This window comes from Leucoraja erinacea, chromosome 31, assembly GCF_028641065.1.
Source record: "Leucoraja erinacea ecotype New England chromosome 31, Leri_hhj_1, whole genome shotgun sequence".
NCBI classification, from domain to species: Eukaryota; Metazoa; Chordata; class Chondrichthyes; order Rajiformes; family Rajidae; genus Leucoraja; species Leucoraja erinaceus.
The window spans coordinates 1,767,492-1,783,604 of record NC_073407.1 but is presented as its reverse complement, the minus strand read 5'-3'; the positions used below and the strand labels follow the sequence as shown (position 1 = coordinate 1,783,604).

General features: G+C 41.0%; 1 protein-coding gene across 7 annotated transcripts in view; it reads left to right on the top strand.

Moving 5' to 3' along the window:
- Positions 1-16,113, top strand: part of cntrl (centriolin) — a 183,972-nt gene that overhangs the window by 152,027 nt on the left and 15,832 nt on the right. For all 7 annotated transcript variants that reach the window (XM_055659763.1, XM_055659765.1, XM_055659762.1 and 4 more), the window contains 6 exons: positions 1,463-1,668; positions 2,552-2,692; positions 3,107-3,382; positions 4,815-4,877; positions 5,953-6,132; positions 11,751-11,865. In XM_055659763.1, the coding sequence (XP_055515738.1) occupies positions 1,463-1,668; positions 2,552-2,692; positions 3,107-3,382; positions 4,815-4,877; positions 5,953-6,132; positions 11,751-11,865 (981 nt within the window). The remainder of the gene's footprint in view (positions 1-1,462; positions 1,669-2,551; positions 2,693-3,106; positions 3,383-4,814; positions 4,878-5,952; positions 6,133-11,750; positions 11,866-16,113) is intronic.

The following is a 16,113-nucleotide window of genomic DNA, read 5'->3' as shown; positions in this document are numbered from 1 at the left end:
CAAATATTTTTTGTTCTGGGGAGAATTTAAAACAGCTATTGGATAAAATAATAAAAGAAATGGGTAAATTGAAAATATGGTTTGATAGGAATAAAATTTCATTAAATTTGAGTAAAACTAAAATAATGTTATTTGGTAATTGCAGAATAAATAAACTAGTAAGTATAAAGATAAATGGGGTGGAAGTTGAACGAGTGCATGAAAATAAATTTCTTGGGGTTATAATTGACGATAAAATAAGCTGGAAATCACATATTAAACATGTAAAATTAAAATTGTCAAAAAGTATCTCTGTATTATACAAAGCCAAGCAGGCTCTGGATTACAAATCACTCCGCATTCTTTATTGTTCATTAATCTTACCCTACTTAAATTATTGTGCAGAAGTCTGGGGCAATAACTATAAAAATTCGATACACTCATTAACCATGATGCAAAAAAGAGCAATTCGTATTATACATAATGCCAAGTATCTGGGTCATACGAATCCAGTATTTTTAAAGTCAAAATTATTAAAATTAGAAGATTTGGTTACATTCAAAACAGCTCAGATAATGTCTAGGGCCAAAAATAAAGATTTACCTGGAAACATTCAAAAATTATTTAACGAACGTGTGGGGGGTTACAATTTAAGAGGAATATTTAATTTTAAGAAACAAAGAGTCCGTACGACTAGAAAAACCTTTTGTATTTCGGTTTGTGGAGTAGGAGTGTGGAACAAATTGAACGAGGAATTAAAGCAATGTACAAACATGAATCATTTTAAAATGATATATTAAAAAAAAAATTTCAAGGGGTACCGGGGATGGAGGGGATGGTTGACAAGTGGGGGTTAATGTTTATCTATTGCTTTACAATTGTTTACTTATGTTTGGTTACTTCATATATGGAGTTTGTATGTGTATAATAGTTGTATGTATATATATGTCTGTGGGTATTATGGGAAATTGCCTGGGGTAGTATTATTATTAATTAATTGATTTTTAAATATGATAGATGTGTTGGGGAAAAGGGGTGAGATTTAATGTTATTCTTCTTCTCACTCCTTTTCGAGCTTGTACAGACACAGAGTTGGACATTGGAAATTTGCTTTTTGTTCTTTTCATTGCTTGTAAATATTGATTGTAATGTCCAATTGTTTGATAATTTCGATTTTGTTACTATTAATGTCTTTAATGTCTTTACTTGTTCGGAATAAATAAAATAAATAAATAAATATAAAAAATAAATAAATAAATTCCTATAAGTCGTACTATTAATGACAAAGCAAGTAGATTTGCTATCCTAGTGAGTGCCTGTATTACATTTGAGAGTAGAATTTAAAACATTTCTTCTTAACCTAGGAAGCAGCAAACACATATGTTAGCTGTAAAACCTTTCTTGAACTTTTCTTGACGAATATGAAGGTTTAATTTTACTGCAGGTTCAAATTATGATGATCAGATATATTATTTTGTTGCAGGGCATCAGCTCTCTGATCGGCAGCAACAGCACCAGGAGACAATGAATGAACTGTCATTTCTTCAAAAAGAAATTCAGTTCTCAAAAAACAATGTAACCCATCTTCAAGAGTGGATTCATTCAGAGAGGAAAAAGACAGAAAAGCAAGTTGCAGTCATCACAGAAGAGTCCAAAGCTCAGAGAGCTCAGCTGGAGAAGGCTCTTAATGTAAGCAAAAGGACATAGAAACATAGAAACATAGAAATTAGGTGCAGGAGTAGGCCATTCGGCCCTTCGAGCCTGCACCGCCATTCAATATGATCATGGCTGATCATCCAACTCAGTATCCCGTACCTGCCTTCTCTCCATACCCCCTGATCCCCTTAGCCACAAGGGCCACATCTAACTCCCTCTTAAATATAGCCAATGAGTGGACTACCCTCTGTGGCAGAGAGTTCCAGAGATTCACCACTCTCTGCGTGAAAAAAGTTCTTCTCATCTCGGTTTTAAAGGATTTCCCCTTTATCCTTAAGCTGTGACCCCTTGTCCTGGACTTCCCTAACATCGGGAACAATCTTCCTGCATCTAGCCTGTCCAACCCCTTAAGCATTTTGTAAGTTTCTATAAGATCCCCTCTCATCTTCTAAATTCTAGAGAGTATAAACCAAGTCTATCCAGTCTTTCTTCATAAGACAGTCCTGACATCCCAGGAATCAGTCTGGTGAACCGTCTCTGCACTCCCTCTATGGCAATAATGTCCTTCCTCAGATTTGGAGACCAAAACTGTACGCAATACTCCAGGTGTGGTCTCACCAAGACCCTGTACAACTGCAGTAGAACCTCTTGCTCCTATACTCAAATCCTTTTGCAATGAAAGCTAACAGTACCATCCAATTCATCAGTTCCAGTTAACAAACAAGTCCAACTCATTGAAAATATGACTGTTTGCGTGTTACTTTTGTTGTGTCTACCATTACATGAAAAGACAAAGAACTTTCAAAATACATTTTTAAATATGCACTAATAGAGCAGAAAGGTTAAGCACCCGGGTTACCTGTACAGACTAACAAAAAATGTGAAGTAATTTCTGTTACTCTTGTTCTTAACATAGGAACAGAAATACGTAAATAACAGACTGCAGAAGGAATTATCTTCAGTAGACCAGGTTGCTCGTGATAACCACACCCGAGCGGAAAGTGTCATGAATGAATTGAGTGAGATGAGAGAGAAATATTTTGAACTTAAACAACAGGTACATGATAAACCCCTCTAATTTTCATATTTAGTTGAAACTAAATAAATGACATGAATTGCTTGTTTCAGTTTTTGAATATGTATTATTCGCTTGTATTCAATATCCCAACGTCCGATCAAAAAGTTTGCTTTTTTTTATACTGTTACAAATTAGGTTCAGCTGATTAATTGTCCATAGACTATATAATCTGACTTCCTGGTGGCATATTAGCTTGCTAGTAATTATTTGTTTATAATCTAGAGATTTATAATGGAGAAAGAAAAGGAATGTGCAAATAAGACACTAGGAGGCAGAATATAAAATATTTAATAATTTATGACTGGAAAAGTGATTGGTTGGGCTTTGTTTATTTGTGAACTTTCAATATATCATGTGCTTCTCTCGTTTATATTTGATTAATTGATCCTTTAGCTGAGAAGTCAGGAACAAATGGAGCAACGTCAGAAAGAGATAAAGGAAGCAATAAGAATACTTCGGTCCGATGTTAAAGCAGAAATTGGCAGTGGTTTGAAAGATTTAGATCCATCTTATGTGAAACCAGTGAATGATGTGGATACCACTTTGGAAGAGGCAGAAACTCTTCTACATGAAAAAGAAAGCCTTAAGGAGAATTTCCCCTTTCCTGCCAATGGGAGCAGGCACCCCACGTATGATGAGAAATTAAGGACGAGCAAGTACAATTTTAAGGTTTGCAAGTAATTGTGTATTCTCATAAGTTATAGATTCATAATTCATACCTGTCTGATAAATTACAGATTCATAATGAACACCCGGATAAATAGTTCAATGGCCATTCTTGTGTCTATATGTTGATTGACCCAGTGAACGCATCACACATGATGAAAATAATTTTGATAGTGGATTCACTGATGGGAGACCTCTTTACTTGGAGTGTTCTGACCTACAATCATAGCTTCTCTGATAGGAAATGGAAAATATTATAGAGAATGGATTTTCAGTTTTTACTTTTGAAAATTGCAATTAAAAACCTGTCCTCAGCCTGAATTGAAGTTGATTATGCATGAATTAATTAATAGTTATTGTCACATGTGACAAGTCACAGTGAAATTCTTTGCTTGCATACCCAAGGTATACAAATAGTCGTCCATAAAGGGTGCTGATTTATTACAGAGTATCTGAGCTAGGTACCCCTACCTCACGGTGTCATCACTCCACATGTTCCGGCCTCGTCTGTCAGTTGGCGCCATCATCGACTGCCGCACCAACCTCCATTATCGCTGCCAGGTCCTCATCGGACGCCTCTGAGGCACTGACCCCAGCCACGTGCTCCGCCGACCCAGGCTTTGTCAACTCGCGGTGTGCGGGCTCTGACCTCGGCCGCGGGCTCTGCCGACTCCGCCAGCCGTAGGCTCCAACCCGTGGGCTCTCCCGCCCCGGCTGATTGATGTTAATGCATAAAAACCATAAACCAGTATGTTTTATGAGATGATTCTTATGTTTATAAACATCTCAATGTCAGGAAATCCATAAATATTGCTCTAGATATTCTGCTTCTTTGTACGTGGAAGTTTGTTATCAAAGTCTTTTAATACCACAAAATAACTATCATAGATCACACAGAGAATAATGTGTGAAAAAGACACCCAGGATAAAAAGAACACCTGCATTAAAGGGAAATAGAAAGATGGCAAAGGCAAATAAACAATAGCTGTAGTTGAAGATCTACAAATATGAAATAGAAGCAGGAGAAACCATAAGGCCGCTCACACTTGTGCCACATTTAATGATTGGCTAATTTTACCTCTCATCCTGAATTGGTGCCACGTATCGAAATATCTATCGTTATTTATTTTAAATGTATTCGGTGACTGAGGCTCCAGGATCCATTGGTTTCTGAGTGAAGACATTTCTTCTCATCTCTGAATAACCAAATTCTTATATTGAAATACTTACCCATTTGGTTCTTCACATTCGAGCTAGCAGAAGCATTAATTAAATGTACCCTGTCAAGTCTTTTAGGAATTTTGTTCAATGGCTTTCCTTAGATAATCGCAGGACAAAATATAGTAGTGTGGGAATAATGTCAACTTCTTGCTTAATGATGTAAGCATTCATCAATGAACAAATGTTATAGGAACTTTATTTTTTCTGTATCCAGGACGAACAGTGGCGAGGAGAGGTGCTAAGAGAAAACCTACGACAACACGAAGATCGTCTTAAGGTTGCTAGATTTATCTATTGTAAAATTATCTTTATATAACGGTGATAATACTGCTTGTATTTGTAAACAAAGATTTAACTTCAGTCTTAGATATATTGTTATTTCCATTCCATCTGAAAATATTCATCACTTTATATGAGTACTGATGTTTTGAAGTATGAATGTATCAGAATTAATAATTCAATTCATGCAGGTGATCTAAATTTGCTGAAGGGCAAAGCCTGTCAGAGATCATATTTCATCCTGCTTTATTACTTCAGTTTACTTTAGTTTAGAGATACAGCATGGAAACAGGCCCTTCGGTTCATGGAGTCCACGCCGACCATTGATCATACTAGTTCTATGTTATCCTAGTTCCTCATCCAATTCTTTCAGGTAGAGACAATTTACAGAGGCCAATTATCCTATAAACCCACACGTCTTTGAGATGTGGGGGGGGGGGAAACCAGAGCACCTGAAGGAAACCCACACGGTTACAGTGAGAATGTACAATCGTGCCAGAGTTCGGGATCGCATCCGTCGGGATGAAAACCGGGTCTTTGGCGCAGTTAGGCGGCAGCTCAACAAGCTGCACCACCGTGCTTCCCAAACGTGACAGGTTGTTTATATCCCTTATCTTTCTGCAGCAATTTACTAAACTGTAAATTGGACTCCAGCTAAAATTTACTAAACTCTTCCATTTTCAGTGTTCAAATTTATGAATTGCACTTGGAAGTAACAGATGCTGAGGATGAATTTCAAAAAGCAAAGCTTCAGAAGCTCACAATCATGACTTCCCCTTGTACATGTTCATGTCCTTTTTTTGCAAGCGGAAACATTTTTGACTTCTCATGAGAAATCTTGGACAACCTAATTCTTAAGAGACCATTGGTTGCATGTCGTATCAAGCAGCCCACACATTGAGAATAGTTTAATCAGAATTGGCATGATTGCTTGAAAAGCAGAAATTAAGAATGCACAGTGAATACTAAAATGTCATTTAACAGATAGATTGAGATTTACAACATTGACCTTGAGATCATTTACTTTTAATGAGTTGAAGTTTGTGATTGATGATCTGCTTTCTCTTGTTTAGGCACAGATTCGTCAATGCATGTCAGAACAGGCTGAAGTACTCGGTATACGAAAGCAGCAGACAGAGGGTAATCTGACAAGCCTGAGAAGGCGAGTTGATGCCTTGGATGAACTTGTTACCAGCATGAATGTAACTTCGTTTCAGCAACATCAGCCCTCGTTGAATGATGGTCCAAATAAGGTAGATTACAATGTAGAGACAAGGAACTGCACGCACTGGTTTACAGAAAGAGACACAAAGTGCTGCTGTAACTCAGCGGGTTAGGCAGCATCTCTGGAGAACTGGATAGATGACTGGTTGTGGCCGTTCATCAGACTGATTGTGCTAGGGGTGGGGACAAAGCTAGAAGAGAGAAGAGGCAGAACAAAGCCGGACATGTGATGATAGATACAGGTGAGAGATGTTTTTGATAGGGAGATGGGTGGACAAAGGCCAAAGATGAAAAGACAAAAGGTGTGAGATAAGGATAAAAGACAGAGACAGATGTAGCTAGAGGAAAGTGCGTAGGTGGAGGGGGGGGAAGAAACATTGAGAATCCATGAAGGGTGGAAAGGGAAGGTGGGGGGTTTGATTAGTTACCTAAAATTGAAGAATTTAATGTTTATACCATTGCGTTGTAATTGTCCTAAATGGAATATGAGGTGCTATTCCTCCAGTTTGCATGTAGCCTCACTTTATCATGGAGGAGGCCCAGGGCAGAAAGGTCTGTACGAGAGTGGGAAGAAGAACCAGGAGATTCAGTAGGCCTTGGTGAACTGAGCGCATGTTTGGCAAAAAAGTCTGCACTTGGTCTCACCGATGTAAATGAGGCCACACCAGCAACACTGGGTGGTGTAGATAAGGTTCGAGGAGGTGTACGTGAACCTCTGTCTCACCTGAAAGACATGCTGTGGTCCAAAGGAGGCCACATCGAGAACTCTGGATGCAGGAGATGAGATTAGAGATGGTGCATGTAAGCCTCCACACCCCACGAGGAAGGTCTCAGAGGCACACCAGTTCTTTCTTGAACAGCGACCTAATCAGTTTCCCTCTACTAACACAGCCTGGCGGAACCTGTCCTCACCCTCAACAGCTTCTCCTTTGACGCCTCTCACTTTCTCCAAGTTAAAGATGTAGCCATGGGCACTCGCATGGGCTCCAGCTATGCCTTATTTTGGTTGTTGGTTATGTTTACAGGCAACATCCCCCAACTCTTTCACTGCTACATCGCCGATTGCATAGGAGCTGCCTCCTGCACCTGTCATTAACTTCACCACCAACTCCCTCATATTCATTTACACTACCTTTAACACCTTGCTCCTCTTTAATTCATCTTTCTGCCTTCATAAGACTCATTTTAGTCTAATACAGCCCACCGCCTCCCACATTTATCTGGATTACAATATTTGTGTATCATTAACAACAGAGATCCCAGTAGACTGTGGGCCGAGCATCAAAAATGTGTCTAGAAATCGATTTTCGTGACCCACGTCACGGAACTACATGAGATTTTCCACAGATTTATATGAAATATCATTGAGAAGGATGTCATAACTCGTCAGTGCCAAAAGTTGCACATTAATTAATTAAACTAATTAGAAAATGCGATCGGGGAAAGTAAGTGCCTTCTAGTGGCCAATGCCCATAGTACACCATGGGCAGGCTATTTCCATGTTCTTGGTTCTTGGGTCCTCCAAAATATTCCAACTGGAATTTAAACTGGAGGTGGTGAAGGGAGGGATTAAGCCAGAAAGGGTATGAAGAACACACACTATAGAATTTAACATAAAACATCCCCACACAGTAGAATCAAAGTTTCCCACTGTGTGGGAAGGCACCAAAGTCAGTCTCTTCCTCCACTGTTCCTCGTGGTCAGGGCCTTCCCAAGCCCTCCGCAGTTGCAGCTACGGGCCGCCCGATGTCCAGGACCGCTCGCCGGGATGATACAAGTCCGACGTCGGGGCTGCGGGACGTCCTCAGCGGCATGGACACCAGAGTCGGCCCCCTCCTACCGGAGTCGGCGGCTTCCAAAGTCCGCAGGCCGCGCCGGGTGGAGACTGCTGCTGTAGGCCCTCTGCAAGGCGCCCCAGGACTCCACGATGTCGTTCAGCGCCGCCCGCGTTGGAAGCTCTCCACACCAGAGCTCCACGATATTGGAGCAGCGGTCCAACGTTCCGGAGCTCCAAACGGCGACCCAGGTAGGCATCACCCGCTCCGCGATGACTCCAGCACTGCGCCGCTGCTGTAGCTTCCCGGTTCCCGGCAGGAAAGGCCGCTCTGATCCAGCTGGTAGGCCGTGAGGTGGGGGGTGAGGACGCGACTCGGAGAAATAGTCGCGTCCCCGCCAGGAAGAGACTGGGAAACGGTTTCCCCCTTACCCTGCCCCCCTCCCCCACATAGAAAAGTAAAAGTTTCCCCCAACACAAAATTTAGACTAACTAAAACTAAAAAAAAGATTGAAATAACAGACAGGCTGTGGGTAGAGGCTGCTGCAGTGCAGCGCCCCCTCCTGTGTTGCAGTCCATTTAAACTATATTATCATACCTATATATATATCTTGTAAATATGACTGTAATCATATATAATTAAGCATAATTATATTATATAAAATAATATGATGAGTGTTTTTTTAATGGCACTGTTGCAGAGATCCTGCTCCTGAATCAGCCTAATTAATGGGTGAAGGCAGTTCTTGTGGGTTCATCCCTTTACTGAACCCCACTGACTGCCAGTGTGCAGAGTGGGGGTCACCGCCGTAGTGGGACTGGGGCAGTTCCAATCTGGGGGACAGTCCTGCAAGGCATCTTCCAGTCACTTTAATAGGAAATGTAATGAGACTGCAGCAGAGCTCCCAGGTTTTAAGGGCTCATGCACCTGCCTAATTAAAGGGTCAGGACGGATCCTCTGGTTCCCCCGTTTACTGAACCCCACTGACTGCCATAGTGGGGCGAATGGAGGTAACGGCCATAGTGGGACTGGGGACAGGGCCAGGCTGGGTGACAGACCTGTAAGAGACCTGTCTTATTTCTGATGTAAATGTCACATCCTGACCAAGAATCGAATGCTCTGATGTTTACTCGATGAGTATTCATTTTAAGCTACAATGAGCCTATATTTATGCTAGAGACCCCCCCCCCCGATGGTGCCTTTGCAAATGAGGGCTATTACCTTTAACCTAAAATAACCCTAAAAGTGTTGCATTGTTTGAGTATCTGTAGCATGTGTGTGTGTGTCTGTGTATACCTGTCAAACATGTATATGTGGATGTAAGTGTGTATGTATGTGTGGATGGATGTATGTGTGAATGGATGGATGTGTGTGGATGTATGTATGTGCATGGATGTGTACATGTATGTCTGCATGCGGATGGATGTGTGTGTGCGGATGTACGTGTGCATGTGTGTGTATGCATGGAAGTGTGCGTACAGATGGATGTGTGTGTGGATGGGTGGGTAGACTGTCGCACTGTCATTCACCAGTACGCCATTATCATAAGTAATTCACTCATTGTTCCAATAATTTGACCAAATAAACAATGAAACAATAGACATTAAAATAAAACTTTATATAATCATTTATTTCCCCAATTTATTTGTTTACATTACATCTGATCATTTGAATATTCTTCATCAGATTCCAAGTCTTTTGATGTCAATTTCATTGTCCTATCAGGGACACATGACAATAAACTCTCTTGAAGTTAGTTCAAGTTCAAGTGGAGGGTCAGGCAGAGGCTACAAAAAACCCCATCTCATAGTCATTAAGTCTGCATGGACTTCAATTCATAAAATGTCAACCTCTTCTTAATGTTAATGAGAATAACACTGTTACTACCATAGATAAATTAGTTCAAGTTCACATGCACCAATTAATTTCTACATAAATATCAGCCATTTCTGAGCATTTCTCACTCCAATGGAAGCCTATAAAGTGCAATCAATATTCCTCAGTTTTTCTCCCGTGGTCGGCTCCTGGAAATGGCCGCTACGGACGGCACTATGTACGGCCTTCGCCCCCCCACCCGCGGAGATGATCCAAACACGCTCCGCGTTCGCGAATCGGCCGCTTCTTAATTAAGATCGTGGCTTCACTATGTTAAGTACATAGGCCCCGCACTTTTTCCCGGTAAGTTATCGCAGGCAGCTCCGAGAATAGATGTTAAAGAAAACTTATTAGACTTCAACAAGCTGGCATTAGAGAAAATGTTTAATTTACTTTGTTATGGATACACATAGTTTAGGCCCTCAACTTCATGATTGAATGAGTGAATGAATGAGTGGATGAATGAATGAATGTACAGCCTCCAAATCTCATTTTTTCACATTATAAAAGGGTGCAATTAAATTAATTAAACTGCATACAGATTAATGTTCATAAATTCAGCATTTAGATCTTACCTTTCAGTTCCAGTTGATTCACAAAGTTTGACAGCAGCACCTCAGCAGGGACTTTGCTTTCAAGGCTTTGTTGCACTTCTATCCACTTAGCTGCACATTCTTCAGACTTCTTAATGCTTTTCTCACTAAATTCAATGACCCTGCTGCAAGTTTCCACGACATGTATTCCACAGAACAACAAAGAACCTTCATCGGAATCTCCAGTAAAACTGGCATCAGTAGAAGTACTCTCAGCCATGTTGTGTGCTCCCTGCTTAGCTAGCCTGAAACAAAGCGTGTGATTGGCCTACTGGCGTCCGACTCAATGTCAAACGTGCTTTGATTGGACAAAAAATACCCAACAATTTTCCGTTTTTTTTCTAATTTAATAAAAAATGTGCAAGTTTTGTTCATGACGAGTTTCAGGGATGATTTGTATATAATATTTTTACACAATATGTGAAAATTTCATGTAGTTCTGTGAGTTGGGTCATGAAACTGCACAAAAAAGCTCCTCGGCCCACAGCCTACAGTTTATGTTACTCGAGATATGATTGTTCCAACGTAGAAGCAAGCAACTGCAGATACTGGTTTACAAAAGCAGCAGGAATGAGAGAGGGTCTCTCAGAACTCTGGTTGGAGAGAAGAAGTAGCCATACTATGACTTTTTACAGTGGAACAGTGAAAATCTGAAAAATGGTCCTGACTCAACACATGGTTCTTATCCATGTTCCCCTGAGATGCTGAATGACCCGCTGATTTACTCGTAACTTTGTCTTCTTATGACTGGCCCCACAGTTTCCACCCTTCACAAATGTTATCTGTTTTGCTGATCTTTTCCTAATTTGATGCACAATTATTCACCCTGCTTTGCTGTGTTCACTGATCCATACGAGAGCAGAACTCCAAAAGTTCAGTTTGAATGAAAATGTTTCATTAATTTTACTTTTTTCAATTGCCTCAATGTGCAAACTGCTTTGACCCTACAAATCTCCATGAGCTTTAACATTGCTGATTTTAATCACTCCATCTTTCATAGATTCATAAGTGATAGGAGCAGAATTAGGTCAATCAGCCCATCAAGTCTACTCCGTCATTCAATCATGGCTAATCTATCTTTCCCTCTTAACCCCATTTTCCTGCCTTCTCCCCATAACCCTGACACCCGTACTGATCATGACGTCTTTGCCTTGAAACTCATACAGTGGTGAGTTGAGCAGTATGTTAAGCATGTGTCTGGAGCTTAGTATTCCCTTCCAATGCCTCTCATTCCACCATTCTTGAAATATTCTTTGTTGTTCGAGCCATTGCTGAAATTTTGTTTATCAATATCTTCTCACATGGCTTAACTCCGTACCACTTGATAATCTTTGTCAAGCATCATATCTGAAGCATTTTACAGTGCAATGTTTAAAGAGCTAACTGCAAGTATTGTTGTTTCAGACTCCAGTCCACGGAATATTGAGGTCACCTTCCAGAAGACCAAGCGAAAAACCTTCACAGACAAGGAGTTCCCATTTGCTTATTACGGAACCACGAATTTCTGAAAAAGATCCAGGTAAGGAAGGACGTGAGCAATGTCTTTTTTTAAGCTTGGTTTTCCAATTGCCTTAGTCGGTAAGATATTGCAAGGGTTTCTACATGCATTCGAATGCATGGGGCAGATTGAGAATAGGCAGCACGGCCTTGAGAGTAAGAAATGATGTCTCATGAATTTAACTGAGTTTTTTTTGAAGCGGTGACCAAGAAAATCGATGAGGGCAGTATAGTAGATGTCTACAGACTTCAGCAAAGCCTCTGATATGGGATGTTGGTCTGGAATGTTAGATCACATGGGATCCAGAGCAAGCTAGCCAATTGGATACAAAATTGATTTGAAAGTAGGCAAGGAGTAGAGGACTGTTTTTCAACAAGTGGTAGTGGACTGTTTTTCAACAATTGGTGGTGCGTATATGGATTGAGCTGCCAGAGGAAGTGATAGACATGGGTACAATTACTACATTTACAAGTCAAAGTTAATTTTATTCGCCACATACACCCAAAGGTGCAGTGAAATGAATTTGCCACAGCGATACACTTAAAAATAACACAATACACAGTAAAATTTAACACAAACATCCACCACAGCATTCTTCACTGTGGTGGAAGGCAACAACGTTCAGCCAGTCCTCCTCCTTTCTTTGTTCACCTGTGGTCGGGGCCATAAGCCAAGACTCTTAGACAGCTATATGGGTAGGAAAAGTTTGGAGGCATATGGGCTAGGTATAAGTAAGTGGGACTGGCTCAGTTAGGCAACTGGGTCAGCATGGACAAGTTGTTCTGAAGGGGGTACACAAAAAAGCTGGAGAAACTCAGCGGGTACAGCAGCATCTATGGAGCGAAGGAAATGGGCAACGTTTCGGGCCGAAACCCTTCTTCAGACTTGTTCTGAAGGGGTGTATTTCTGGGCTGTATATATCCACGAGTCAATGAAGATTCTACAACATTAAGAGATGTTACTAGGAATATTTATCCCAGCTAACTGACTTCAAGGTAAATATTCATCCAGATTAAAACTTTCTGCTGTAGTTTCAGTTGAATAGAAGTATGATGGGGGGATTTCATTGAAACCTACCAATTAAGGAAAGGCCTAGATAATGGATGTAGAGAGGCTGCTTCCACTAGTGGATGAGTCTAGCACCAGAAGGCACAGCCTTAGAATAAAAGGACGTACCTTTAAAAAGGAAATGTAGAGGAGTTTCTTTAGCCAGAGGGTGATAAATCTGTGGAATTCATTGCCACAGACAGCCATATAGACTTGATGGGTCGAATGGCCTAATTCAGCTCCTATGTCTTATGAACATGAATAATTTGCTGCAAGGTCCTGACTGTCTACCCTATCTGTGCCACTCATAATTTTACTCTATCAGATCTCTCTCCTCAACCTCCGATGTTCTAGGGAAAACCTCTAATCCAGACAGCATTCTTGTAAACCACTTTTACACCCTTTCCAAAGCCTCCACATCCTTCTTGCACATAATGCACAAAGATAAAAGGACTGAAATATTCCCAAAATAATGCAGCCTAACCAAATTCCTGATTCTTATTCTCAGTGTCCTGACAAATGAAGAAAAGCATGCCATATGCCACCTTTACCACTCTATCTACTTGTGTTACCACTTTCAGGAAGCTGTGGCCTGGAGCCGAAGCCCCCTCTGTAGATGTCTGGTCTGGAACTATACTTTCCCCTTACTTCACTTTGGGAGGTCAAATGTATCACATACTTGTTCGGATTCAACTCCATCTGCCATTTCTTTCCCCATTTCTGTAGAAAATCTATATCCTGCTATATACTTTGAGAGCCTTCCTCACTGTCTACAACTCCACTAATTTTGGTGTTGTCTGCACGCCTGCTAATCAACCCATGTACATTTTACCTCTATCTCGTTTATATACATCATAAACAACAGAGGCCTCAGCACCGATCCCAGTACTTGTATCAGGCCATATCATGCTCAAGCTCAGAGGGCAGCTGTTTCAGCCAAAATGCTGGGAACTGAAGGCAAGTCCGCAGGTCATTGAACTTACCTTTGGCTTGCTAATGGAACATCAGTGCCATTGTTCTAGAGTTTAGGCCGTTATCATGACTGTCCGTAAATTTTGCAAATTAAACATCTCCATGGCGTAGACAAATGTTTTTCTCATCAATATAACCATTGGAAACTTGGCAAACATGAACCAGAGGTGACTGGAAACCAGGGTCACTAGAACCACAAGTACACTAAACTGCAGAGTGCTGTGAGCAAGAGTGACAAACTGCAAACCAGATAGTTCAGGTTAGTTTATTGTCATGTGTACTGAGGTACAGTGAAAAGCTTTTGTAAAGATACACTGAAAATTTGTGCAAGATACATTTCAGTCCTGTTATTCTGCTAATTTTGAATATAACTTCATCTACAACATTAACCTGCAGCACAGTGGCGCAGCAGTACAGTTGCCACCTTACAGCTGCAGAGACCCATGTTTGATCCTGACCACGGGTGCTGTCTATATATAGTTTGTATGTTCTCCCTGTGACCCTGTGGATAAATGTGAGATTATCCACTTTGGTGGCAAAAACAGGAAGGCAGATTATTATCTGAATCAAGTTAGGAAAAGGGGGTGTACAATGAAATCTGGATGTCCTTGTTCATCAGTCACTGAAGAAAGCGAAGCATGCAGGCCTGCATAATAAGAGCAGTAGAGGAGCAAAGAGGTCTTCTGCAGTTGTACAGGGCCTTCGAGAAACCACACCTGGAGTATTGTGTGCAGTTTTGGTCTCCAAATCAGGGGAAGGACGTTCTTGCTATTAAGGGAGTGCAGCGTAGATTCACGAGGTTAATTCCCGGGATGGCGGGACTGTCATATGTTGAACGAATGAAGCGACTGGGCTTGTATGCACTGCAATTTAGAAGGATGAGAGGAGATCGTATTGAAACATATAAGATTATTAAGGATTGGGCATGCTAGAGGCAGGTAACATGTTCCCGATGTTGGGGGAGTCCAGAACCAGGGGCCACAGTTTAAGAATACGGGGTAGGCCATTTAGAATGGAGATGAGGAAAAACGTTTTCACCCAGAGAGTTGTGAATCTGTGGAATTCTCTGCCTCAGAAAGCAATGGAGGCCAATTCTCTGGATGCTTTCAAGAGAGAGTTAGATAGAGCTCTTAAAGATAGCGGAAACAAGTGATATGGGGTGAAGGCAGGAACGGGGCACTGATTGTGGATGATCAGCCATGATCACAATGAATGTCGGTGCTGGCTCGAAGGGCCGAATGGCCTTCTCCCCCACCTATTGTCTATTGACCTGCATGGGTCTTTTGGTGTCCAAATCTTTGAACTTTTCAAAATTCAAATAATATTGAAAATAATGTTTACTTTAAAAGCAGAAAGCAGTCTTCTTGTAGAGTGGTTTAAAGGCTCATTGGTACATAGGTTGTATGTTTAAAGTAAAATAGCAGGGCAATATTGGCAGGCAGAAGCCTCAGTAAATATTTGGAACTTCTCAGTTTACTGGTAGCAGGCTCATTAACCTTGAACAAAGTCCATCACAAGGAACATCACCAATACAGAGCTCAATCAACACAATTTCAGTTATTTAATCTTAACAAAATTAACGAGTCACAAAGGGGTTGCATTCCTGGAAAACCATTTTTGTTACGATTTTATGTAAGGCAAAACACTTGTTCCCATAGAATCCCGTCCCAGGCAGATGTTTTATGCCAATGTTAAGTGCAGACTTTTCTGTGGGATGCTCTTTATCGGTATTTTATCAGTAATGGCCAAGTGATGAGGTCAAGGAAAAGCCTCACGCTGAATAAATCCCCAATAAATGATGTTAATAATTATTTCGAGTCACTTTGTGGTGTTGAGCAATAACATTTGGATAAGACATCACATCGTTGACTGGGTTAGCAGCCATAGCAGTGTTCCTTGGACACACCTCTGGAAAACCCGAGGTTGTAGGGAGACCCGATAGAAGTGTATAAAATTATGATAGGCATAAGACCAAAACATAGAAGCACAGCTAGGCTGTTCGGCCCACAGCGTCTGCTCCACCATTTGATCATAGCTGATCTATTTTTCCCCTCTCTTGCCTCTTCCCATAACTATTGACATCCTTACTAATCTAGAAACAATCAACCTCTGCTTTTAAAATAACCATAACCATATAACAATTACACCACGGAAACAGGCCATCTCGACCCTTCTAGTCCGTGCCGAACACGTATTCTCCCCTAATCCCATATACCTGCGTTCAGACCATAACCCTCCATTCCTTTCACG